This window comes from Diadema setosum, chromosome 2 (assembly GCF_964275005.1).
Source record: "Diadema setosum chromosome 2, eeDiaSeto1, whole genome shotgun sequence".
NCBI classification, from domain to species: Eukaryota; Metazoa; Echinodermata; class Echinoidea; order Diadematoida; family Diadematidae; genus Diadema; species Diadema setosum.
This window is the reverse complement of record NC_092686.1, coordinates 41,086,013-41,112,018: the sequence shown is the minus strand read 5'-3', so window position 1 is coordinate 41,112,018 and position 26,006 is coordinate 41,086,013. Positions and strand designations below refer to the sequence as shown.

Here is a 26,006-nt window from a genome sequence, read left to right as displayed (position 1 = left end):
TTAGAGCTGGAGTACAGTAGTGCAATCCCAGAGTCTGAACCCAACACCAATGTCATCCAAAGTCAGTTCTAACTTGTCCTCTATGAGAGGTCTCTGCAGAGCTGTGGAATAATCTACCTGATATCTTGGAGATGGCAGGAATGGGTTGCCTGAGTCAAGTCACTGTTGGAAACTGAACTATTGGGATAATGGATAATGACCATCAACAACGTGCCCCCTCATGAGTTCTGTTTGCACTCCTTTGACTTTATGGTAATTGTTAGTTGGAGGAGTCACTGTACTTTCCTTCAACAACAGGGCATACAGATAAGTGCCATATAAAATCTTTTCATTTATCATATTCAAAATCACCACTATTGTCATCATCATAACAACATCACTAGTAACATCATTATTCTACTGAACATTGTCATCATAATTTTCATCGACATTCAAAAAGCTGTCAAGGAAGTAATCATTGTGAACTTGGGGTGATTGTGAAATCACATCTCATTCTTTACTATGGTATGAAGAAGTGTCAGCAACTTTAAAGAGTTGCAAATAGAAGAAATGAAATAAAATGAAATATTAGGAATTACAAAAAAGAGATAACAACAACAACAACAACAACAAAAAGCTCAGATACAGAAAGTACACATGCACTTGTACCATCTATAAAAAATGAAGTAAATTTTGGTGCAGCGCTCCCTTCCATGCCAACTTATATCATCCCAGATATTTTTTCTCCAGTGGTGTCACTTCCCAAGGGGAAAGTTCTGGATTGCTGGGTATAGCTATCCAGAAGGTGATGTTAGGTTGTAATGGTATACTCACTTGGCCCCACTCCCCGTAGTCCCACGATGGGCACGGAGACAGGTCACATGGCTCCGTGTTGGCCGGCCTGGAGGTCCTCCCGCAGGACGGCGTGGACGAGTGGTCGTCATGGCATTCCACCCTCCTCCGCCTCACCCCTTGTCCGCAAGTTGCGCTGCACTGTGGATTAGCAAAGAGTTGGGAGAGGAGAATCGTCACCATGACTGGATGATTCTTTCAAATTCTTGCACTTCACTGGCAGTCATTTCCAAAACTCTTGGATAATTGACACAATAATATCGAGTCTTTCATTTGCAACCTGACAAAGCATTGCTTTTTTTTTCACAGAGTGAAAATGTTTAAGTTTCACATTAAAATCAATATTTTTGCCCAAAACAAAACAAAATGTATATGATTTAGAGACAAGAAATGTAAATAACGATAACGCTAAAGATAATCCAAATGCTCTTCATTCTCGTGAAGCAGAATGCTTCATACAAGACTGCTCTAGTATATGTACCCAAACATTAAACACACACATATTACTAATATTGCTAATAGACTTGAATTGAAATGCTCATTATACAAGATCTGGGAGACAAGTATTGAAACACAAGTGCAAATCATTCTCCTGGCAACAACCTATACTTACAGGACTCCAACTCCCAGTGCGCCAGTAGCCAGTGTTCACACGATTACTCTGATCTATGTAGCCAGTCCGTCCCCTGGGTGGACATCTTTCAGTGTTGCATGTGTGCTCTATGCTCGGTTTCAAATTGGAGTCGCACTCGGCATTAGAAGTCAGGGTGTCGTCTGGGTAGATGCATGCAACGTATCTTGTCGTCACACCCCCTCCACACGTAACAGGGCACTGTCAGTTGGAAGAAAATAAAGGCAAATAGTTCTGATGATTATCAAGATTCCAAATTCACATTCAGTTTAAGATTTACCATAAATACATTATGAAGCAAAAACAAAATATTTCTTATCTTTATTCATCCTGCTGGCTTCTATACATGCATTCATGCACTTATTCTTTCAAGCAAAGAAAATGGATTCAGGTAGAATATGGGATATGGATACAAACAAACTTGCAAGAACAATGAAAATATAAAATGTTGTTTGTTTGATTTCTCATCACAAAGTCAACACAGCCATGCATTTCATGGAAAAGTTATGACAAGAAGAATTACTTTTATATAAATGAAGGAAAATAGGTTTCATGACATATTGTCTATTGCAAGATATCTAATGAAAATTATGAAAATTTCACATCTGACCCATACTCTTTCTGAGATGGACACTACTAAGAATCAAATAGTAATTACCTGAAATATACCTGTATGGATGCATTCTTTGACTAGAGAAGCACTTTGAGAGCACAGACCTCCACCAAACAGCTCATTTCCACCATTGATCTTGTTCTCTATGTGAGATCAGGGATTTTCTCTCATACCCACAATGCATGCTGAAAATCGCCTGATTTCCCAATATAGAAGCCTTTCATGCCATCAGCTTCCAGCTGCATGGCGCATTGCCTGTGCAAAGCATGCACTTTAGTGTGTGTATGAAAACCTCAAAAATGTGCAGCTTGAACTCCCAAGTTCATTTACCCTTCTGTCAAAATATCGAAATCCTTCACAAAATCCATAAAAACACCTGGATCAATACCAAATTTCAATAATCTGTTCCTTGTGTCATTCTCAAACTTTCCTGTAAGTTTCATCCAAATCTGTTCACAACTTTTTGAGTTATTTTGCACACAGACAAACAAACAAATTAACACATTAACAAATGTCGATGAAAACTTACATGTAACCTCATTCCTTGGTGGAGGTAATAAACAAGTTTTAGAGAGGCAAGATGATGAATCAAATCTTTTTAAAAAAAGCCCACCTCTCTCCAGTCTCCCGTTCTCCAATGTGGACACGCCTTTCGCTCACACATCTCAATGGACGGAGGTCGAAGGTCAGGGTCACAGTCTGTCATGTTGATGTACTCATTCTCGTCGCGGCAACTAACATATCTCTCCCGAGTGCCAAGGCCACATGTAGTAGAACACTAAAGGATCAAACGAGGAGAAAATTTACATTCTTAAAACAAATTCCTGCTTTTTTTTTTCACAATCTGATTGTATTTACAGTGAGACATGATGTACGAGAGGAACTGTTGCAGTTTGTTCTACTTTATCAAAATGCTCGCATTCATAAAACTTGTCCGTATCTTGACTGTAAACAGTTTTACATTTCTTGTCTCAGAAGCTTTCAGAACAATACCCCAAAGATTCTCAATTTAGTTTATCAGAGCTTACTACAAAAAGGCTGTAAATTCCAACTTGAGTAATTAAAAAAACACAAACAAACAGAGATTTTATCCTTTTGGTAAAACATTATGTACACATGGAACACATATGCCCATTTTGTGAAATATTGCCACATGCTTGGATTTCTTCACCACAATGTAGAGAAGAATCTTCATTGATATTATTTCATTCCAATTTCTATTTGAACCTCCTACGGAGAAGGATGTTGCAGTTCAGTGAATAAGACAACGGACAGCAAATCTAAGGTCCCTGATTCAAGACCCCTTGGTGCAGTGGTTGTGCCCCTAGGCAAGGCACATTACTTACATTTCCTAGTCCTTCGGAGGGGACTTACAAACTGTTGGTCCCCTAATTGCGTGTTTTCAAGGATTAATTGCTTTCTTTATAGCAGCCATGAAAACAAATCATAATACAGAATACAAACACAGAAGTTTCATGAAGTGAGTTCACTTTCATCATGAGGCATCATACCATACATAGGGTTCAATATCAGTGGTGCCTTAGTGGGTGGCCCAGTGGCCCAAGGCCCCCACTAAAAATTGATGCCAAGCCACTAAATCTTCAACAAGAGACCCGCGGGTCTAGCGCTCACCTGAGTATCGCAAGTTCACCTTTCACGCAGTCACTAATCTAAATTATTCACAGCTCTACTAAAATTTGACCAGGCATTCTCAAGTAGAAGATGAAAATGTACAATAAGGGCCCAAATTTTTTAAGATTCCTTAATTTGGGGGATTGGGGCCCCCTGGGGCCCTCTGGGTGGAGCATGGTGCCCATTTTGATAAAATTGAGATCCTGACCCCCTAGGGATGCTACCTGCCAAGTTTGACGAAAATCCATCATGAGGTTTTCAGGAAGAAGATGAAAATGTACAATTCAGGCCCCCATTTGGACCTTCCCCCCCCCCCCCCCCCCCAACAGGGGCACCCCTGGATCTGCTATGAACAAACTTGAAACTACAGTCATTAATGTACTCACTCATAGTATTATCTTAGCTCTATAACTTCTGATTCTAGAGAAGATTTTTAAAGATTCCTTCATTTTGGGGGGTTTGGGCCCCCCTGGGGCCCCCCTGGGGACCCCCTGGGTGGGGTATGGTGCCCATTTTAACAAATTGAGATCCTAACCCCCTAGGGATGCTACCTGCCAAGTTTGGTGAAAATGGGTCATGGGGTTCTCAAGAAGAAGATGAAAATGTACAATTTAGGCCCCATTAGGACCCCTCCCCACCCCCCTCCCCTGGGTCCCAAGGGGGGCACCCCTGATTCTGCCATGAACAAACTTGAAACTACAGTCATCAATGTACTAACTCATAGTATTAACTTAGCTCTATCACTTCTGGTTCTAGAGAAGAAGATTTTTATAGATTCCTTAATTTTGGAGGGTTTGGGCCCCCCTGGGGGCCCCCTGGGTGGGGCATGGTGCCCATTTTAACAAATTGAGTTCCTAACCCCCTAGGGATGCTACCTGCCAAGTTTGATGAAAATCGGTCCTGGGGTTTTCAAGAAGAAGATGAAAATGTAAAAAGTTTACGCACGACGCACGACGCACGACGGACGCCGGACGAAGGGCGATCGCAATAGCTCACTTGAGCCTTTGGCTCAGGTGAGCTAAAAACGTTATTTAAGATTCAAAACTGATTGTAATGTTCCCTCCATTTCGGGGCATTTATAATACATTTCTTTTTCAGGCCACGAATACTTCAGATTTACAGATTTTAGAGGCCTGAATGGGCCACAAAAAGGAAAGAGTATAGTGTTGACCCCTGCATACACATGACACTCACTGTTGTCCATGCCCCTGTCCGCCATTGACTGGTGTACACTGTCTTCTGCATCTGAGGAGCCACGGTATTCCTCAGAATAATCTGAGCAATCTGGGGCCTCTCGTCACTGCTGGGGAGTGGCCTGGTGGTTGTGGGGGCCATGGTGGTGGTGGTTGTAGGAGGGGGCGTGGTGGTGGGTTCCGGACATGCCTCCCTCTCACACACCTGCTGGTCGATCGGCTTGGAGCCGGCGCTGCACTCCTCTTCGCCGAGCGACAGGCCGTTGTACTGCCGACACTTCACGGCACGAAGCTGGTAGCCAATGCCACATGTGACTGAGCACTGTATCAGATGTAGAGAATTCAGATCACCAAATCAGACCATAACACAGACAAACTTCTGCTTTTCTCAAGATTATCAGACTGCTCAGAACTATCCAAACTTGTGTTTACATGTTCAACCAACATTCACAAACTTAGTGACAAAGTTTTCTCAAATTGTGGTACCATCCACATTATGAAGAAAGTTAGAGAATTACCTTTTCAAACACTAAGAATATAATTTATTCTGGTGTTGTTGTTGTTTTTTTTTTTAACTGCAACTAAAACTACCAGCTAGTGCATCATAGGTAGAAAGAGATTGATCAGACAGACAAGGACTTCTTGCTTGTGAATGAAAGCTGCTTTACTTTACACATACAGCTGTATGACACCTCATAGCCTTATTGTATATTCTACTCTCCTCAATACTGATAATATTTCATAATAGTGATTTCCCAAATGACTGTATACAATACCATTTGCTGGTTTTAGTGGGGGTTTTTTAAACTCAGCTACTGTACTATGTTGGTATTCCCCATGGGACAGCAATCATGATAAATGATATATGTACAATGAAGTCCTTTCATACGTACAATGCCTGCAATTTAAAACACAGCCAGGGAGCTACACTACACACATATGAAGGGTTAAAATGACTCTATCGTACCTGACTCCACTGCCCAGTGGCCCAGTAGGGGCAGTTCTGGAGTGCACAGGGGCGTGTCACCCCTGGCTGGGTGGATGCATCACACAGGGCCCTGTCCACTTGTTCGTCGCCTTGGTAACAGAAGATGACGCGGTGCTCCTGTCCCTCACCACATGTTACAGAGCACTGCATGATGGAAAAGAAAAAAATACAATAGCCTGTTGCTGTTGACCCCTAGTTCAATACATATCCAAGAATATATGCAGCTTATATCTTTTTTGATGGTGAATTGATGGAATTGGAGGACACATTATGATATCTATGAGAGCTCTGCAATTTTACTGCAGTGACATCTCAAGAAAATACACATCGAGTGAAATACACACCAGTAGTTGACATTATCAGCTCACTCGAGAGATAGAAAATTAAATTAAATTCACCATCAAAACTCAGTTCAAACAATTGCTATTTCAGATTGTACAAAAGCCTCATCACACAACTCCTGTGTTTGTTTTCTCGTGACAGTTCACAGAATTTAATGGTCCATCATACACTGTATCTACACTGTAGGCAGTTAGAGGGAATAACTCTCAGGCAGAGAGATAGATACATACATAGATCACTTAGTCAATTAGCATGATACTATGGATAGATGGATGAATGGAAAAATGTGTGGACAGACTGATAGACTGATGGACAGATCATGATTATAATGAATTCAAAGAGATGGACAGATGGACAGACACACAGATAAACAGACAGCCTTCATTGATTACTAGACTGGAACTGTGGATGAATAGAAGGTAGAATCTCAGTGGATAAGGACTAGGAAGGAGAGAAAATAGGCGAGAGAAAGACAAAAAAGGAGAGAAAAAAAAAAGAGAGAGAGGCAAGGCAGAAGGAAGGTGAAGGCAAAGGCATCAGGTGACTTACCGCACTCCAATCTGAAGTCTTCCACTCTGGACACGGCTGGTCATTGCAAGCCTCCTCGACATGAAGGAGCGACTGGTCACAGTACTGGTCAGCGACCATATAGCCTTGTCCGTACCGACAGGTGCTGCTTCGGGATCGAATACCACCATTGCACGAAACAGAACACTGTGGGCAAAAATGATATATCAGTAGCAAAGAGACTTTGTAGAAGAACAAATTTTAACAATTTTATCCCCCCCCCTAAAAAAAAAAAAAAAAAAAAAAAAAAAAATATATATATATATATATATATATATGTATATGTATATATATATATATATACATATATATATATATATATATATATATACATATATATATATATATATATATATATATATATATATATATATATATATATATATCTATAATATAGTGTAAACCAAGTTAGGTTCGAGAAATTCAAAAGTGTTGCTGCCATGTATATGTATATATATATATATATATATATATATATATATATATATATACATATACATGGCAGCAACACTTTTGAATTTCTCGAACCTATATATATATATATATATATATATATATATATATATATATATATATATATATATATATATATATATATATATATATATATATATATATATATATATATATATATATATATATATATATATATATATATATATATATATATACATATACATGGCAGCAACACTTTTGAATTTCTCGAACCTAACTTGGTTTACACTATATTACGCTCTTGATGGATTTAGTTATTACTCTAATTACATCCATCAGGTCATCTTAACATTGTTGTGACTCAAACCTCTCGCTAGCTATTCTTGACTCTGTAAAGTAGACATGTGAATGCCTGTTCTAGGACAATGTAAATATACAGAGTACTAAACTTCATGAATGTGGACATCATCTATTTATGTGCTGCAGTGAGAGTGAGAGCCATCAAGAAATATCCCCCATGGAAATGATTAGGATGAGGATGATGACAGGTATGATCACAGATGTTATATAGAATATGAGATGGGCAAAACAAACAGACAAACAAACAAGCATAAGATTGCTCACCTGGGACCAGTCAGAGTATACCCAGCCGTAGTTCCTGCACTCCACCTCACACCCCACCGTCTCCGCCGGCCGCTGCTTGGAGTAGCAGTAGTGGTCACTGATACGGACATACTCCCCATTCTTCTTCCTCTTCATACACTGAAAAGACCGGTGCTGGTACCCCTGGCCACACGTCACTGAACACTCTGACATCCGGTTGATGTGCCACCTGAAAATGAAATCATATTTTGATGCAAAGCTCACAAAAAATTTAACCCATTGAGGACAGACCGATTTTGCTACAACACGCATTTCTCATAGGCACCTGCCTAGGTATTCTCAAGATTCATCTTCTTTGCATGGTATAGGCTATACATTGGTCTGACGAGAAATCCATATACCCAATGTCATTATGAAATACTGAATTTGAAATGACCGGATATAATTTCGATCTCTGTCGAACATTTATATTCATTTCATTTTCAGAATTCTGCAATGTGTGTATTACATAAATTTGAACCAGAACAAGGTTTATCCTTGGTAGTTTGAGATGACAAATATCAGTGACCTTAGGGTTATTGTGACTGTTTATGTAAATTACCAAAAAGGTAAAAACCTAGGTCCTACATACAAGTAATATTGTTTCTAACATTGGCTAAACTGAACATAAAACATATGCTGTCACCACACACTGAATACCAATCATCATGTACATGTCAGTACTGGGGATCAGAGGCTTGTCAGATGCGTATATATTACTGGTACACCGTACACCCAGGTGTGTCAGGTTGGCATCGAATCTCAGACATGGAGGGAATACTCACGCCACTTCGCAGCGGGTGTTACAGGGCTCCCTCACGGGGTCGGGCCTTGGTTCCGTGCACAGCCTGTCATCCACTGGCAGACTGTTGGCATCCACACAGCGGATGGCACGCTGCTTGTAACCTTGACAGTGGTGAAAAGCAATGCACAGGAAAAAGACAATGACACTGACTTGCAATGGTGGTAAGATACATATCATGTCATGAGGATTTGACTCTCATTTGCCTAACTATATGTACTAGGGTGAGAGGGGTAATACAGGAACAGTTATGTGTGATTTTAGTTAAAATATGAAAATCTAAATACAAGTTAATGCACGATGAACTGCATCTTGTGGTTATAATGCAACAACTAAAATGCTGAATTTTAGCTCTTAAGTCTTTACCTCAACTTGGCGACACCTCAGCAATTCAACAAACACAAACTGAAATTCAAGAACGGCTTTCCTTACTACCTATTACAGTTGTACCTTCAAACACTATGCACAATTTGCATTAATGTTTGACACATACAGCAGTAATATTCTGAATGCCAAGTGCCATAATAAAGATGAATACAGCAGACAATTAGATGGTTTGTGTTGGAGACAAAATGCATCAGATAGAAATCATTCCATAGTTTGCATTCATAGTACTTGCTCGTGTTGCTACTGTTCTAAACAACTAAGGTATCCAACACATTCCAGTAAAGCTTTAATTAGGCTGTGTTGAACAAAACATTACATTGATAATCTTTTCCACAAATGGGTACATTTTTCACTAGATTTGCAAACCAGAGGTATAATGTTTCTACAGAAATTGTACAATTTTAGGTAACATTTTTCCCACCAACCTATAGTGTCCTTGTTTTTACAGCTTCACTCAGCCACTGTTTACAAAATATACTGAGTTTCTGTGAATGATGAGTATGATTACTTGATACTCTATGCATTCATAAATCAGGTAATTAATATTTTGTGGTTTTGAAAATATATCCATTGCACACTCTACAACACCAGTGCAGTCATAAAAACATGCTAAAGTTTGTTTACCTTGTTATATTCATTTTGTTCACATATAAACTGACCCTATTATTAGTCGTGGGTAGTCACATTTAGTAAAACTGAAAACATGCAAATTTCATCTTACTAGACGGACTGCCAGAATTTTGTCACAGAAACAGTAAATGATTTACAGTTCAATATTACATATATATACAGCAAGTATCTTACCATCACAGTCACTGTCGCAGACACCCCAGGGCCCTGTGACGTCCCATGTGGTTACTGCAGCTGGAGGGGGCTCCCTGGGTACATTGAAAGAATATGTGACGTTGGGGGGATACAACCTCCCCACGGATAGGATCTGATGGGACCACAAAGGGTGAAAATAAGAAAGGAAGATGCCAATGAGTACAATTAAACCTGACAAGGAACAAATGCAATTTGGGAGTACAAACACACATCCATGATCTCTTCAAACTCTGCATTTAGCTCATCGTTTGTAGTAGAATAGGATATCAAATTGAAATCTCAACATTCAACAAACAGACTAAAGATGAGATGGGAACAAACAAAAAAACAAAACCTCAAGAAATGCAACTGTACAAGGGAGCAAATATCTATCAGAACAAGAAGGGGAGCTAAAGGATCTGTTTCGGGCTATCTTCATAAAGTGAAAAATCCCTACTAGTATTAGAAAGCGGCTAACAAAATCAGATATCCTATGAAGGTCTCTCATGCTTAAGACTGACTAAAGTGGCTTTACCCTGTCCACAATTACAAGATAGGAACGCTTAAAAAAAAAACAAAAAAAAAACAACAACAAACATTTCTTAGCCATATGAATGATTGCTTACAACATACTGTCTTCAACAATGTTACAAACATTGTATGGCAAAACATTTTGGGTCAAAAGAATGATTGCTTGCCATAATATGCTGCCTTCAAACAGCATTTGACAAAATGTTCTATTTACATTCTTTGAAAGCTAAACTCAGCATTATACATGTATCTTAAAGATGAAAAGGAATGCGTTTTGCAAAACAAGAATTCATTTACACTGAGGACTGAGCTGTACAGCACATAAGCATTTGCTGTGACTAGTTTTTATATCAGTAAAACATGAAGACCATGACAGAGCTAGACTTACATATAGGTTTACTGCCCTGGGGAGTCTATCCTCTCCAACGATGGACTCCACTGTGGTGTTGGAACCACTATACTCCAACACACTCTTGTTGATGTAGATCTCCTTGGAATACATACTGACCACAAAGTTGCCATTTAGGATGAATTCGTTGGCATCGTTGGACAAAGCTGCGAGAGAAATTGACCGATTCACATGTATACAAAAGAGTAGGGACAGGAAATAAACAAGGCACAAGACAGCTAGAAGACATAAAGACGATAAATCTGTGTGGATGCATAAATGGAACACAAAATCTTTGCAATAAAAGTAATGGGGATACAGGGGTATGGATGTGGTTTCCAATTTCTCCTGATGACTTGCAAGGCTAAAGATTTCTACCGTAAGTTTCAAGAGAAATATGCAATATATGTACATTCTACTTAAACTTTAGTTTTTTGTTTTCATTATCTTTACAGATGAAATATTGTCTGCTTGCAGCAATGAATGTCAAAGAACATTAAGTGATGGAATTTATAATGAAAAGAAGGACATGAAAATTTGCACAGGAATATTCTGGCTGGTTTTTAAAACTTTAATAGTGATCAAGCAGCTACCAAAAGAAGTAAATTCACACAGTTTTTATGTCACTTGCAGAAGAGTTTCTTTGTGTTCCTTGAGATCTTCTACTCACCTAGATAATTGTCATCGTCCACCTTGCCATTGTATGAGTACTGTCTAATGTTAATCTTGTTTGCACCTGCTGGTATTGTTACAATGAGTGTATATCCTGTTGATAGAAAGAGAACATCATTTAAAGAAATGCATAATGAATGTCTTTAAACGCGACATGGCATGAAAGGTAGATAATCTAAATTGTTGTTGCTGGGAAATGCAGAAAAACTTTGAACTTTCACGCTTCATATTGCATGAGAATGATCTTCTTTAGAATTTCATGAATAAAAATCTATTTAGTAATATCTATAACACTGTTTGTATACAAGAAATGTTCCCTTTAAATTCCATTCAATCTCCAGTCTTTAGGAAATAAACGTAATTTGATCCAAGATTACCTCAAAAAGACCAATATACAAATGCCCCCAGAAGAGAAGTACTTCAATTTAGGGGCAATCCATACTTTTTAAAAAACAGCATATTAAACTTATGAATGAATGTTTTCTTGGATACACCTACACAAGCCACAAATTGTTCCATAGGGGCAATTTAGACAAATAGCTTGGTTTTATGTGCAATAAAGGTAAGGACAATCATCATCAGGGGCTATGTGCATCGTAGTGAACATCTACACCTACACATCAGTGGGTGTTATGACAACATTCCTATAATTCTTCACATTTTTGATAAGCCCCATTAATGTTTCGGGACTTTTGTGCTTTTATTAGTATGGACTCCATAATCTGTCTTAATGTGTTCCCCATTCAATAGCTACCTCCCCTTATAGGAAAACAAGTATTGTATGAGAAGAGGAAAAAAATGCACTCTTTCAGTGCTACAGACCCTGATGAGTAAAACCCATTCAGCTATTGTGATAAACTGCCCACACAGTGGATTCTTGATTTTTGTTTTTTGAGGTACTGGTTTTGTTTGTTAGTGTTTTTGCTTTTTGCTATGTCCCACCTATGGCCATTACAAAACTAACTTTCCTTTAATTACCCTTCACAACAATATGTGTGTTTGTCACATGAAACAAAACTGGCAGGATGTGCTAAAACAGGGAAGATTTTTTTTTTTCTCTTGCTTGGTTTCACTTCTTCAATAGCTTAGCATTGTTAAAAGGAATACGATTTGAAAAATCTGTACAGACTTCCTAGTAAAAATTGTCCTTTTTTTACCTTGATTTACTGTAGTTACATTACATAAGTTACAAAAAGAAACATGACAGAGAAATGGTTACCGTGACGAGCCTGGTTGTAGGTGTTTTTCTCCTTGCGACACGAGGTGTTATCACCGCCACACACCCCACACTCATCCTTCTTTGTGTTGGAGCTCAGTATATGGTCACACCCAGCTTGCTGGAATCAAAGGGACGGTAGAGCAGTGATTGAAACAGTGGTGACAAAATCTGACGTGTGTTCAAATACCACAGGGACGAATCAACTTTTCCCAGATGGATACAACTTTGCAACATTTACAGTGGTATAGTTTGTCAATCTACAACTGTTTTATACAGATTTGATTGCATTTGCATTTTTTTTTTTCTCCTTTTGGTCGCTGTGGAAGATACATGTATGAAATTATTATGATTGAACAACTCCAGGACAAACAACTTGAGTTCAATCTGTGACTTGCATGATGCACTCAGGGAATAATAGTATTCTAAAAAGTTTGAAGAAGAAGAACAGTTTGTATGACAGAATATACCAATAGAAATGCTCCAAGTCTTCGTTTGCAAATTTAATCAATGTTGTTACTTGTCATAACTCTTTGTAAACAACCAAATATGGGTACAGACAGTAGAACTACAAGGAGGGATCAAATGCTTGCGCCCACATACCCTGACTAGACAAACATGAACTTGATTGGAAGGTGTTGGCACATTAAGCTTGTTTCAGGCCGTTATTATTCAACTCAAGATTTATATGATACAAGCTTGTTTACATTGTGGTAAATGCACTGGGCGAGTTAAGGAATTTTTGCAACACACCCATCACACGCCTGAATGCACCTCTTCCTTAATAATGTTCCTTCCCTTCATATAGCTTAGAAAAATATCCCCTTTACCACCCCCACCAAATAAAAGGGCAGACATTTTAGTCTTGAACCCTTTGCACACTAAATCCTTTATACACATTATAGAACTCTCTGCGATCCCACATCTGTGATATCTGGTCTTTAAACACATTCAAATCTGCACTTAAGACACATTTAGTTACGCTTTTGATACTTGGTAATTTTCAGTTGTAGTGATATAATTTTGTCCATCAATGTTGTTTGTTTTCATTTGTTTTTCTTTTTCTTTTTTCTTCTAAAGAGTGCTTTAAAATGTTGTATAGAGCACTAGACAAATGTAATTATCTTTATCATTAAAACTTGAATTTGCCTTGTAGCTTTCAGAAAGACAATCACAATATTATTCTGCTGGATTTAATGAGATTTTTCACCAGTAAATATCATTTGGCAGGAAACAAACAATATAGAACTCCTTTTTTTTCCCCCACTCACTCTGCACTGTCCTTGCACACATATATCATCCGTGTCTGGTCCACACTTTGTTCCATCCACAACCTTGCGACTCATCTCGTAGTAGGCGCTAGAACCAGCCACTCGGCAGTACAGCTTACATCGGTCCTGCACTTGGACTGAGAGAAAACAAACAAACAAACAAACAAACATGAAACATATGTCAATCACATTAGAGTCAAAACGAGAGGGCAGTCTTTACTTCCTGTCATTTCATCTCACAGAGAAAGTTCCAGCTGCTCAAATGGACACCACGTAATGAATGAAGAGTGTGACAATACCTCATTAAAAAAGCACAAGTGCAGTGTATAACCTCATAATGAAGACTAGTTCTGATAAAGTCAATAGGTTTTAGCATCCATGTGCAAATAAAAGCAAATACTGTACTGAACTGACTGTGTGTGGGTGAAATACTTTACTCATGGGTGAGAGAAGAACAAGTTAATAGCTCTGTTGTTGTTGTTGTGGTTGCCTATTGCGTAAATTTCTCTCTCTGCCAAGGTCATGGTCTATAATGGGGATGCCATCACCTGCCAAACACGGGACTAATTCCTCAAAACACTTGTTCCCGCCTGCAAGGTTACGCCCACCCATATACCGGGCTGTAAACAATCGGCTAACCAGCCACGTTTGGCTGTAAACAGTCAGCGAGCCAGCCCACGTTAGATTGGCCTACTTTTCGAGGGAGACCTCTGCCACCGCTGTGGCCCGCTACACGCACCACACCTGTCACACCAGTCTGGGAAGTGGTAGGCGTCAACGGCCCACTTCACACCCACTCTTTAAGCCCCACACCTCAGGAATAGTAGCATCAAGAAGATTTACATTTATGCCCACAAGGACAGAGGAGATGGTAATAAACTCTATGCGAAGCCCTCTCGAGATTTTTCTTTAAAAATAACTTTTGAACTCGTAACTAAAAGGGTAGAGCTCTGTTGTTCTCATTTTGTTTCTTTGTTTACTCTGGTCATTCACAAGTCGTCCTCCATAATGACATGGTGTAATAATACAAGAACATCAATAAATACATAAGTGAGGAAAGACACCAAGGGCAGAGAGATAGAAAGCAAAAATATTATAATTATACTGGATCGTGGAACCCACTGGTAGCTTTTGTGATAACTCTCACCCAATCTCTCTCAGTTTTCCCCATTTTCTCCCTAGAAGTAGATTCAAATCTTGTAAATGGTCCCTTTAACACCCCCTTCCCACACTCTTACCAATGTTTAGGTTTTGTCACTGCATACAGAAATGAGAAGAAAAAAAAATGAGACTTGTGACCTACAATGTGTGTTTATGTCATTGCCACAATTCCTCCAGGGACTTCAAAGGTTAATACTCAGAAGGAAGTAAACTCACTCAAATATTTGAAACCGTTAATACCAAAGGGCAACATTGAATTTTCTCCACTCAAAACAGGAAATTGGCATTCATGCATGTGCAATGTAGGCTAAGCCGTATCACGGCAAACATACACAATGTATTCAAGATTGAGGCAGTGTCGGCCCAGGCTGACAGACTCTGGAAATCATTCCTCACGAACTTGACACAAACATTAATGTCTGGTAACTCATAACTGTCTCCAGATATTGTATCTATAGTCACTCAAAAGAAAAAGAACTTGTACAACATGGTCGTATTTCTCATTGGAAATCTTGATGCTACATTCCTAATCAAATTGTGTCACATCTGTTCTGATCAGCTTACGGAATCTACATTTTTGGGTCAGCGGAAGGCTCTCCCAGCACCAATTCTTGGGTATGTATCACACGTACATCCTCGGAATATATCAAACCATCTCCAAGAAGCTCTGTTAACATCTCAAAAATCATGCCACAAAGACACACAGGAGACAGCACTGGTGTGAAAGTATCCTCACGACTAGAAACCCATTTGTCGTCTGCACTCCGTAAATACCTCCCTGGGGAGTGTTCCTGAGTAAATTTGGCTGACAAAAATGCAGCCTGAATCTTTATGCAGAAATAGCCCCTTTCATTCTTGTGGATTTATTTTGCTCTCTCTTCTACTGCTCACACTGTTTTGTTGGTACTCTTAAACACATCTCTTGTCCTCTCCTTTTTGGCATAAACATGCACGTCTCTTTTTAAAAATCACATCACATTATGGATGTCAACAGTAGCGAAGTAAGTTGCATTTTAGCCTGGGCCATGCTCTGGGGCGAGCGGAAGGATTTAATTCTCTAAAGCGTGATTGCAGTTTTCATCCCCGTGGAACTCGCTCTGCTTCATGGTTTGGCTGTGAGAGATGCTTATCTTAGCAAGTCACAATGATCTACACCAAAACATAACAAAGAGAGAGGGGGGAAAAGAGATACTCTGCATCCGGTGTTCATAGGGTATGCTGTGATGCAAATCTTTACCCCACACAGGACTAGTTTGGGGTGGACTCGGTGCGGCAAGACAAAATTAATCTCCGCAGGTCACATTATAATCAAATTTGCATTTTGACTTGATACCATAAATGGCCACAAATTGATCTCCTCTGAAAAAAAAGAATGAAATGATGAAAATATGCCATATATTTAACAGATTAAGCACCAATAAACTAGTTTGAGAATCAAATGGGGTTGCATGAGTTAATAAAGATACATACTGACTTATTTTTTTGCTAAGCAAAGGCATTTGAAAATAAAAATCAAATGAAGATATATGACTTCACTATAATATGAAGTTTCTGCCCCCCCCCCCCAAAAAAAAAAAATAAATAAAAAGGTCAAAATGGTTGCACAGTGGAACTCATGAATAAGCCATCGAGCATTCTCCTGATTTGGGGCAAATGCATGGTGGGGGAGCTTCAACTTCATCCACTTCTGAGAGGGCTTAGAGAAATGCTCCTGATGACATCATTTGATATCTATTTCTCATTGTGGGCAAAAAGACCTTAAAGGCTACTTTTTCTTTAAATACTGGCCACATACCTCCAGCGTACTTGGGCACGAATCGGGTGTTTGGAGATATGCCTCGGATAAATTGTGTCCGCTGTGACTCTGCACACTGCTTCTCCCGAAAGTCCAGTGACCCCTCCGGACAGGGCTGATGGGAGAGAAAAAAAAATCAGTGAAAGTTAGGAATGTCCCTCAGGCACAGAGTTACTAGCCTCTTAATTTCAAGTCACCATGGGGTGGGGGGGGGGGTCTAAAAATGAGACAGGATTTGTTTACACATCCAATGCCACTTCATGTCATGTTGCAAATTTATCAGTAAAAAAAAAAAAAAAAGGTCACAATGTCATACTCTGCTGAAAACATAAAGAGAAAAGAAGAAGAGCATTTATAAGGAGTGTCTTCACAGACTGCTTCTGAAATTCAATTTCTTGTTGAAATGAGTCCTTTAACTAATGAATGAATACATGATTACTAATTTGGTAAATTACCCTTCATTAAACAAGAATTTAGAAAATGTTTTTCACATACATTGTACATGGTTACAAAATTCAGAGTCTTTTTCTGTTAAAATCAATTCGTTTAACAAGGTAAACAAAATTTCTCTGACTTTTTTTTAATTCTAAAACAATTTTGACCTTACTCTGCACTGCGACAAATTGTATTGTGTTAATACAGCCATGGACTGTCTAAAACTCACAGAGTCAAGACTCAGATAGTGTGATTAAGGTTCATCTGCACCACACAAAACTGACTCCAGTTATCTGTCTACCAGGGGTGCTCTTGGGGTGCAATGCTCCAGGGGTGCAGTCCCTGAGCCTCCACTCACCTGTGTGTTGCATGACTTGAAGCGCAGCCGACGCCCTATGCAGTACTTGCCCCCATTCTCTGGGGTGGGGTTGTCGCACAGCCGCTGGGCCTCCTTGACCCCGCCCCCACAGGTCCGGGAGCACTCCCCGTACTCGCCCCACTTGCCCCACTCCCCGTCCACCACCTCCATTCGGTTCCTTGGCCTGCACTCGCCCCGGAAACACCACTGGATTTTTTTTTTTTTTGAAGACAAAAAGGGATACACGGGAATTTACAAATGTATCACACATGGTACCTGCATTCCTGAACGATTGCATTTGGTGAACATTGAAAAACAAGGAATAAATGGCAACTTTTGAACCTATTACTTCCAAATACAGGCACTTAAAACTGAACAGATACTACAAGTGGCACATTTATTTCCCTCCTGTTCTTTTCTTCAGGATTGGCATGTCAACTCATTCAGCAGAGAATAACAGCCAAGACTCCTGTCTTTATCATGAAGAAATCAATTGACTGTGAGACAATGTTCTTCGCTCTACCGACTGAAAGTGCAGGTGTACTTTTGGAGGCTAAATCTGCGCCATGAGATGACCACATTTCTCTTATCACAAACTACATCATGTAAATCTTGTGAAGCAGCGAGCTACGACAATTGGGACAGCCACCGCTTGAAAGTTCTTGACTTTTATCCTGCGCATCGCAGGAATGATTGTCAGTGACCTGAATGAACCAAGCAAACTCTATGCTGATCATAAAACTGATGAATTATCTCAAACAGATGATTCATTTCCATTATTTATATCTGGTTTTTTTTTTCTCTCTCTCTTCTGCTATCACTTTCAACTCGTCTTTGAAAGTATCAGAGGATAGGTAAATACTGGATTCAGTGCCACAAGTCGTGTCTTATGAAAACATTCGTAAATCAAGAAGAGAAGACCCAAATGGATAGTATACAATCTTCCAGACAAGGGAGAAGAAAAGAGGAGATAACCTAATCATACCCATGATGTTGGGTGGGAGACTACGATTTACTCACAGAAAGTGACTGGATCAGTGCACCCACCGTAATCCCTTGATCCAACACTCAAAAATGCTTACTGAATATTGAAAAGAAGAAAATCTTTCCCTCTCCACTGCAGCGCGAAGACTGCTATGTACTTTAGAACATTCATTGGCATATCTATCACCCTGGGGTGCAATGGCTTTAACATACTAGCCCCCCAAACACTCCAAACATACTTTGTCAAATTGCTCATGCGCAACAGGAGAGCATTGTTTCCCCAATTGTCATGGGGAACTTAGAAATACTCTGAGCAGAAATAGCCCCCAAGCCAAATAGTTTTTCCATCACATGCGCTACATTAAAGGCAGATTCCTCGCAAAGCCTGGCCACCGATGGAGGATGCATGTCTGCTAAAAGTCGATCGCCATGGCAACTCACACTGTGGCTGGCGCACGGCGTTCCATCGGCCCATGGCATGTGTTGAGTGCGGCATCCTGTCTGGCTGCCTTTGGATGAGCCCGTGCACCATAACCTTTTGCAGGATTTCTACGATAAGAAAGAAAAGAAGAACAAGAACAAAAAGAATGAGGAAACGAAACATGCAAAACAAAACAAAACAAAAAGAAGTGTAATCCTGGTGGGAACCATTCCTCTCTTATCAATTGTGGAAAGATGCATGTACATGCTGGTCCCGAGAGTTTGTTGAGTTCTAAATCATGACACATTTTAATGACACAGTTTTTTACCTTTCTAATTATTTCTCCCCATTTGTTAGGAAGCAGTAAGATAATGTTAGTTGCCATAATAAACTGTGAGTGATGACCCTTCACTATTACCAATCATCACAACAGCTCCACCCCAAGCCAACATGTCCATGACTACGAAACCGAACTCATAAAATCACAATAAATTTGAGAATTTGTACGACCTTCACACAACTGACATTCTGACTTCAACAACAAGAAAAAAAAAAATGTCAAGCTGGTTGGCACAACACAGAGGAAGAAATAGTGCTGAATCATAGTGAGTTTGAGTCTAATTCACTATGCTGGATGCGTTCTCGGGTCTCGCATTGTTTCGGTTGCCCTTGACTGATACTTATCAAACCCCGTGAATTATGGGGCTGCCGAGTGCAATAATCACTCCTACACCCCTCCAATTGCGGCCAATTTGGGGTGAAATTGTCCAGTTTTGTCTCCACCCAATCACGGGGAGGAGAGCCACCGTCATTACTGTCATCTCCGGTTTTGGGATCCCAGACTTGATGCAAGCCACATCTCAAAACCCGGAGCAAACCACCTCTCCTCTTTCTTTTTCTTTTCTTTTCCTCCTCCTCCACCTCCTCCCTCTCTACCTTTCCCTTGTCTGCCAGGGAGAAAACTTCTCATGGAGGGGGTACTGCAGGGCCATAGTTCTACCTCTCCTGCCGCTGGGCATAGTTTGTGATTAATGAAGCGTTTGCTTTGCTGTAATTTGGAAACCCCAGCTAGATGCCGGAGATTGCGAGTGTCAAAAGGTCATTGACCTTAAGCCAATCAGTTCCCTGTTGGATTGTGGGTAGGTCACGCCGGGGTCAGCTAATCACCGGCAAGCCGCACTCCCCTTGAGACAGTGGAATGGTGTATCTTGTTTCTCAACAGCCTTGTTACTTTTTGCCACAAGAACACAGCCTAATGACTGCCTGTTTGAAGAAGTTTCGATAGACTCTAAATTCTCGCAGTGATCAAATTTAGAGCTTTCATATGGCAGTAAAATTCACACTGAGATAAAGAAAGACGTCAGAAATCAGAATCAATCAAAATTCCTCATTTCTGACTGGTGATGTTTTTCTTTTCTTTAAAAGTCAGAAACAGGCATAAGTTCATCATGTTGGTTTATAACATTGCTTTCAGGCTAAGAGAAAAATTGTTTGCTTGTTTGTTTGTATGTTTTTTCTAAGGAAGTAAGCCTATAACAATCGTATGGCAAAAGCATGTCAAAATGTTCAAACAAGATTTCTCTTCAAATAAAGGAACTTCACCAATGGCACTAATCCTACTGGATATTTCAAATGGATGTACTATTTCAATCCAGTCTAAATTTTAATCTTGAGATCATCAAAATGAAACAAACCATGGGGAAGTCATAACTAGCACATTTTCAGCAGACTAAAATAGGTGCCAACAGCTATATGATGTTTGAGGAAAACATCCATTCAATTTTTAACAGAAAAGGGCACAGAGTGATACCTGTACTCAATACTCTCAGATTTGTGATTCTTGATGCCTGAGTATTTGACCTATTGCTTGTGCACGGACAAAACACAACTTTAAAGGCATTATTTACAAATTGCAGGGGAAACAAAAACCCGGCTTTAGTGCTTCAAAATAGTTCTTAAATGTGTGTTAGAAATAGAAACAACCAATGTAAAAATGTTAATCAGTATAATCAATGTTAAATACTGCTAAATATACAAAATGTGGACAATAGTGATAATAAAATTGTTTCTAGAATAAACCATCTAGAGTTACGATTCATTTAGAAAAATAGTGATATCTCCTTATATTCTTTAGGTTTTATTGCGAATCTTCGTATGGTAGGATGTTTTGTGATACAACTGACCTCCACATAGTATGCATCAAATGTGATAACTCAAACATTTTTTAAATCACCGCTCCCAATGGTAAACACATCTTTACGACATCCCAAAGATGTATGTGTACAGAGACTTTGCCAGCTTTCTACAATTTTGCTTTTCCGCAGGAAGACAGAGAAAAGTGCTGATCAGAAAACTGGCAATCGCTGTGCCAACTCTTCCCAGAGGCAGCATCTGTAACATGAATGTAGTGACATGAATGAGTCTTGTCGTGTCCTCAATTTCCATCAAGCCCGAAAAGCTGGGAGGAGGAGGTGGCTGTAACAGCCAATCAGACACCTGGCCTGGTGATGGATGCATCTCCATCAGAAAGACTCAACCTCGGGGTACGGTTGCCATGGGAACCGCAAAATGATGGATAAGCATCTCGACCGATTGAGTGGCAGAATTGGAGTGGGAACAAGGCAGACCGGTACGGGAAGATGATGATCCCGCAAATGAAAATTGACTGGAGAGGTATTGTTGACTTTGTCGCCGACATACCGAAAGTCAGTTTCTGAGAAAGGGGACATTTTGTGGTCATGTTCTCTCAACACAATAAGCTGATAGGAACATCTATCAAAAGCATTCAACCTCAACTTATTCATACAAAAGCTGGCACATAAGAATATCAACAATTCCAAATGATCATACTGAACAAACCTCAGTCTGGTCAAATGTTCTGTCTCCTGCATCCTCTTCAGAGCAGAAAGTATCATATCACTTTTACAGAAATGTGGTTTATACATTTGAGAACTTACGGGCAATAGTCACTAGAATGTTTATTCAAACGAACTAACAAATATCAGGCAAAGAGAATGGCATACTATAAAACACAATATATTTGCGGCATGAAATTTTCGCGAATTGGAGCCGATGGCCTTTTTCGTGGCATGATGTATTTGCGTGTTGCCTTTAACATTCAATGCATATTGCGTAGACAAGAATTTTTGTGTGCATTTTAATTTCGCAAATTTTGGCTCTCGCGAAATTAAAATGCACACGAACATTCCTCGTTTTACAGTTCACCGTTTGCATGTTACGGGAACAGTCATCAATGGGTAGCCTGCCTTTAACTCTTTGTGTGCTTTAAGCAGAAAACCCAATAATGTTGTACGCAGTGTCCAAAAATGACTGGCACAGATGGGGTTAATGGGAAAATCTCTTTTGTGTTCAAGTCAACTTAAACGAGAAGAGTAAAGTCACAGGGAACAGCAAAAATGTCGATAAAATCTTATAATGATGAATTCATGACAATGAATTCTTACTCCAGATCCAGGCAATATCAGGATGCAGTCACACACAGTGAGACCACAAGTGTCATCCCATCACTCCAGGTTTGAAGTCTTTCACACAAACGTCTACAAGACAGGCTTTTTTTTTTTTCTGAGGCAGGTTATCTCTCCATCTCCCTCACAGATTTCTAGCCTGCGATAGGGCAAGGTTACTTATTTTCTCTGGGTGTGGGATGGACCAGATCTCATCCCCGCCGTCATTTAAAAGCCATCCATCACTTGCTGGAGAGTGCCTCTTCCCCTCCCCTCCCCCCCCCCCCCTCCCCACGAGGCCCGCGGCCCGGCAACCAATGCATCACCGGTCCCACCATCACACAGGGATGGCATCTCTGCGCATCCTTGGAGGAGATTCAGCTACATCAATCACTCTCCTTCGTCTCACCTCAAAAAATTCTGCAGACAAGAATTCAGGAATGATGTATTTGGTTTGTTTGTTTGTTTGCAGGTTTGCTTGTGCATTTGTTTCTGTTAGCTTGTTGCCTTTTTCTAATGGCTATACTTCTCATAGTCAAACAAAATTTACAAATACAGTATGACAGCGCTCCTTTCATGCAGATGCTTTGAACTTTAAAGGGAAATGTGCTCCATATACAAGTCGACAATCGTACAGACAGGTATGTCGCATAGACATATTTGTAAAGTCAATACTTCATCAACATCTGACTGCAAAATAAAACAAGTATAAAATATTAACAATTGCCTTTGGTTTTATGGAATAGTGATATTTGGTCACAATCACATCATATGCAAATCAGCTGAGTTGACAATGCCTGTACCTCACAGCTTATTAATTGATATGTACAGAAATTTACACACACACACAAAAAGAAAGAATATGTCAAACACCCATCATCAATGATTTTTTTAGCAGCTTTAACTTAGAAAACATTTCATTGAAGCAATTCAACTATCACTTGTAATTGGCCTGGAATCCTTTACTCTTTTACCTATGTAATACAGTCTTGGCAAGGTGTAGATGAAAATCTTTTACCTTGACTTCAGAACTTGAGAACTGACCTTCAATGGACTTCAATGAATGAACTGAATATTTCTGCAGCTATATATACAGATATTTCATATCAAATCTCATTCCTCCTGGATTTTCCAGGATTCATGTAATGGCTGCTGCAAGGTGCCCTCTACTTTTTCAAATCATGCAGACAAAATATGAAAAATAGGTACTTGCAGCATTTTCAGATAATAAAATGGGAGCTAAGAGAATGACCATCAGTCTAATATTCTACTAAAGCCCCATTCTACTTATCTCCAGGTGGCTATATGATTTTGTCTTTTCAAATTCGATACATGTGCAGTAAATTCTCAGATGGGCTCTGAGATAAACTTCACTCAGGAAAGGTGCGAGTCCCTGTCTCAAGCGCTGTTCCTTAACCCTCCAGGCACTGACTTGGGTAATTGCTCCAAAACCAACAATGCCACTCCTCAATTCTGGGCACACTCTCAAAGAAGAAACACCTCCCTGCTGGAGGCTTGTTTCAACAAGCCTGGGATTAAAGTTTATCATCAAACACTTCCTGAAAATGTTGTTGAACTGAGGGTTTATCCCCTCCCACCCCCCCCCCCCTCCAAAAAAAAAAAGAAAGAAAAAAATGACTAGACTAAAAGTAAAAAACTAAAATCAATCTTGTGAATGAAGCTTTAGTTTTCATTTCTTGTGGAGGAATGCAAGACTTTAGAACAAGGGATGCCCTTAACATGACTTCCAAGAAGCATCCCCAAGGGAGGCCAAAAAAAAAAGGAACTCTCTTTCCATCTGTTGCTTCCTCTTTCCAGTCTCCTCACCTTGCTCGTTCCTTCGGCATATCTGCATTTCTAGTGGAGAGGGCAAAGACCCCTTCACTAGTCCACACGGGGCTTTGATGCTAACCCAATTCTACCACTTAAGTCAATATTTGGATGCATGCAGAACCTGTCCTCATCCCTTTTCCTGCAGACTTTTCCGTTGTGTCATTCATTCTCCGGGCACTGAAACACTTCTACACATTGTGCATGCCGGCTCGGACTGAATCCACATTGGCGGGGGAAGTGGCTGGGGATTTGCCGTTTATCTGGGCAGACTCATTCCGAGGCTTTTCTCAGCAGAGTAATGAAAGCACATTTGTCGGTATCATGTGCCTTGGGACTTGCACACCTTTTCAGCAATCAGTCTGAAAATCATGCTCAAGCCATCTCTCCAAAAGCTCTTGGCTGTAGAAATGTTGTCTGCAACCAATCACTAGTACAGATTTTACACGCACCAACAATGCCACACCCTATCTCTTTTTTTCATTTGTCTTTTTAGTCCCACAGAAAGATAAAACATATACTTCGCTATACATCTTTGCTCATGTCTAATCCCATGTTCTTTTTTCCCCCCTTTAAATCTATTTCTCTTTTGTAGGATGGTAGTATCAAACAACAAATGTCCTCCCCCCCCCCCCAACAAAAAAAGCAAAATATTACCTGAAGGGGTATTTGAGGAATAATCTTAACATCTATAAGAATATGTGAGATTGACAAAAGATTCTGAATAATGCAAAGAAGAAGAACATGTTTGATTGGGGGAGTGAAGGAAGGGTGGGATAAAAGGAAGAGGATGAAAAAGAAGAGAGATAGAGAGATGGGCAGCAATAGGGCTTGGAAAGGAAAGATGGACAAGATTCCTCTACTGCACCGATAAATTACTGTCGATGTTGGGTGCTAAACAAATGTTTCTGACCACGTGGGGAATGTTTGGCTAGCACCATGGCAAGTTTGGGGGCACCGGCAGGAGACACAATAAAAATGTGATACTGTCTGATCTGCCTCCTCAACAGTTGTCTCCCGTTTACACATGGTTGTGTGTTTTACAAGCTACATGGCCCCCTGTGTGGGGGGTACTCTAAGTCTAAGATGACAAATTAAAAGAGGTGGCCTTTCCCCTCTGCTGTCAGTGAAGATATTATTCAAACTTAAAGCACTTATTGTCTTTCTCTATTGTGTCTCCACTTCCATTCACCCTTCCCCCGTAACACATGTTGCCCACTTCAGAGCAGACCTCCCCGTATGATCGTATGATCCATTATCTCAATTTGTCGTGAAAAAGCAATTTATTTTTCTTAAATCCACATCCTTTTGACTTTCTGAACCTCCCTTCCCCCCCCCCCCCCAGGTTACCCCAATTCCTCAAGACGGCATGCATCTTAAGCTCCGCTGCATTGCTCAGCGATTCTGACTCATTCAATGCGACATTCTACCCTTTTTTGCACAATCCCTCCCTTTCACATTACAAATCCAAATGTAGAGATTTTCTGATCAAATGCATTGAACAACTTTTATTGTGCTCAGATCACAATGTGGTGGAGGGTTTAGAAAAAGACACCACAAAAAGAAAGAAAAAGCTCTCATTCAGTGAACCACAGACATACTGTATTGAATAC

The 26,006-nt window shown here is 39.9% G+C and overlaps 1 protein-coding gene across 1 annotated transcript in view; it reads right to left on the bottom strand.

The window, feature by feature from the left end:
• LOC140245982 (A disintegrin and metalloproteinase with thrombospondin motifs 9-like) overlaps window positions 1-26,006 on the bottom strand; it is an 82,154-nt gene that overhangs the window by 33,232 nt on the left and 22,916 nt on the right. Inside the window, exons 4-19 of the mRNA XM_072325432.1 lie at window positions 19,120-19,227; window positions 17,695-17,901; window positions 16,902-17,016; window positions 13,946-14,082; window positions 12,678-12,795; window positions 11,457-11,552; window positions 10,787-10,953; window positions 9,868-10,000; window positions 8,660-8,780; window positions 7,857-8,064; window positions 6,780-6,944; window positions 5,868-6,032; window positions 4,902-5,222; window positions 2,689-2,853; window positions 1,445-1,663; window positions 814-972 (exon numbers count right to left, since the gene is read on the bottom strand). Of these exons, the coding sequence (XP_072181533.1) occupies window positions 814-972; window positions 1,445-1,663; window positions 2,689-2,853; window positions 4,902-5,222; window positions 5,868-6,032; window positions 6,780-6,944; window positions 7,857-8,064; window positions 8,660-8,780; window positions 9,868-10,000; window positions 10,787-10,953; window positions 11,457-11,552; window positions 12,678-12,795; window positions 13,946-14,082; window positions 16,902-17,016; window positions 17,695-17,901; window positions 19,120-19,227 (2,604 nt within the window). The remainder of the gene's footprint in view (window positions 1-813; window positions 973-1,444; window positions 1,664-2,688; window positions 2,854-4,901; window positions 5,223-5,867; window positions 6,033-6,779; window positions 6,945-7,856; window positions 8,065-8,659; window positions 8,781-9,867; window positions 10,001-10,786; window positions 10,954-11,456; window positions 11,553-12,677; window positions 12,796-13,945; window positions 14,083-16,901; window positions 17,017-17,694; window positions 17,902-19,119; window positions 19,228-26,006) is intronic.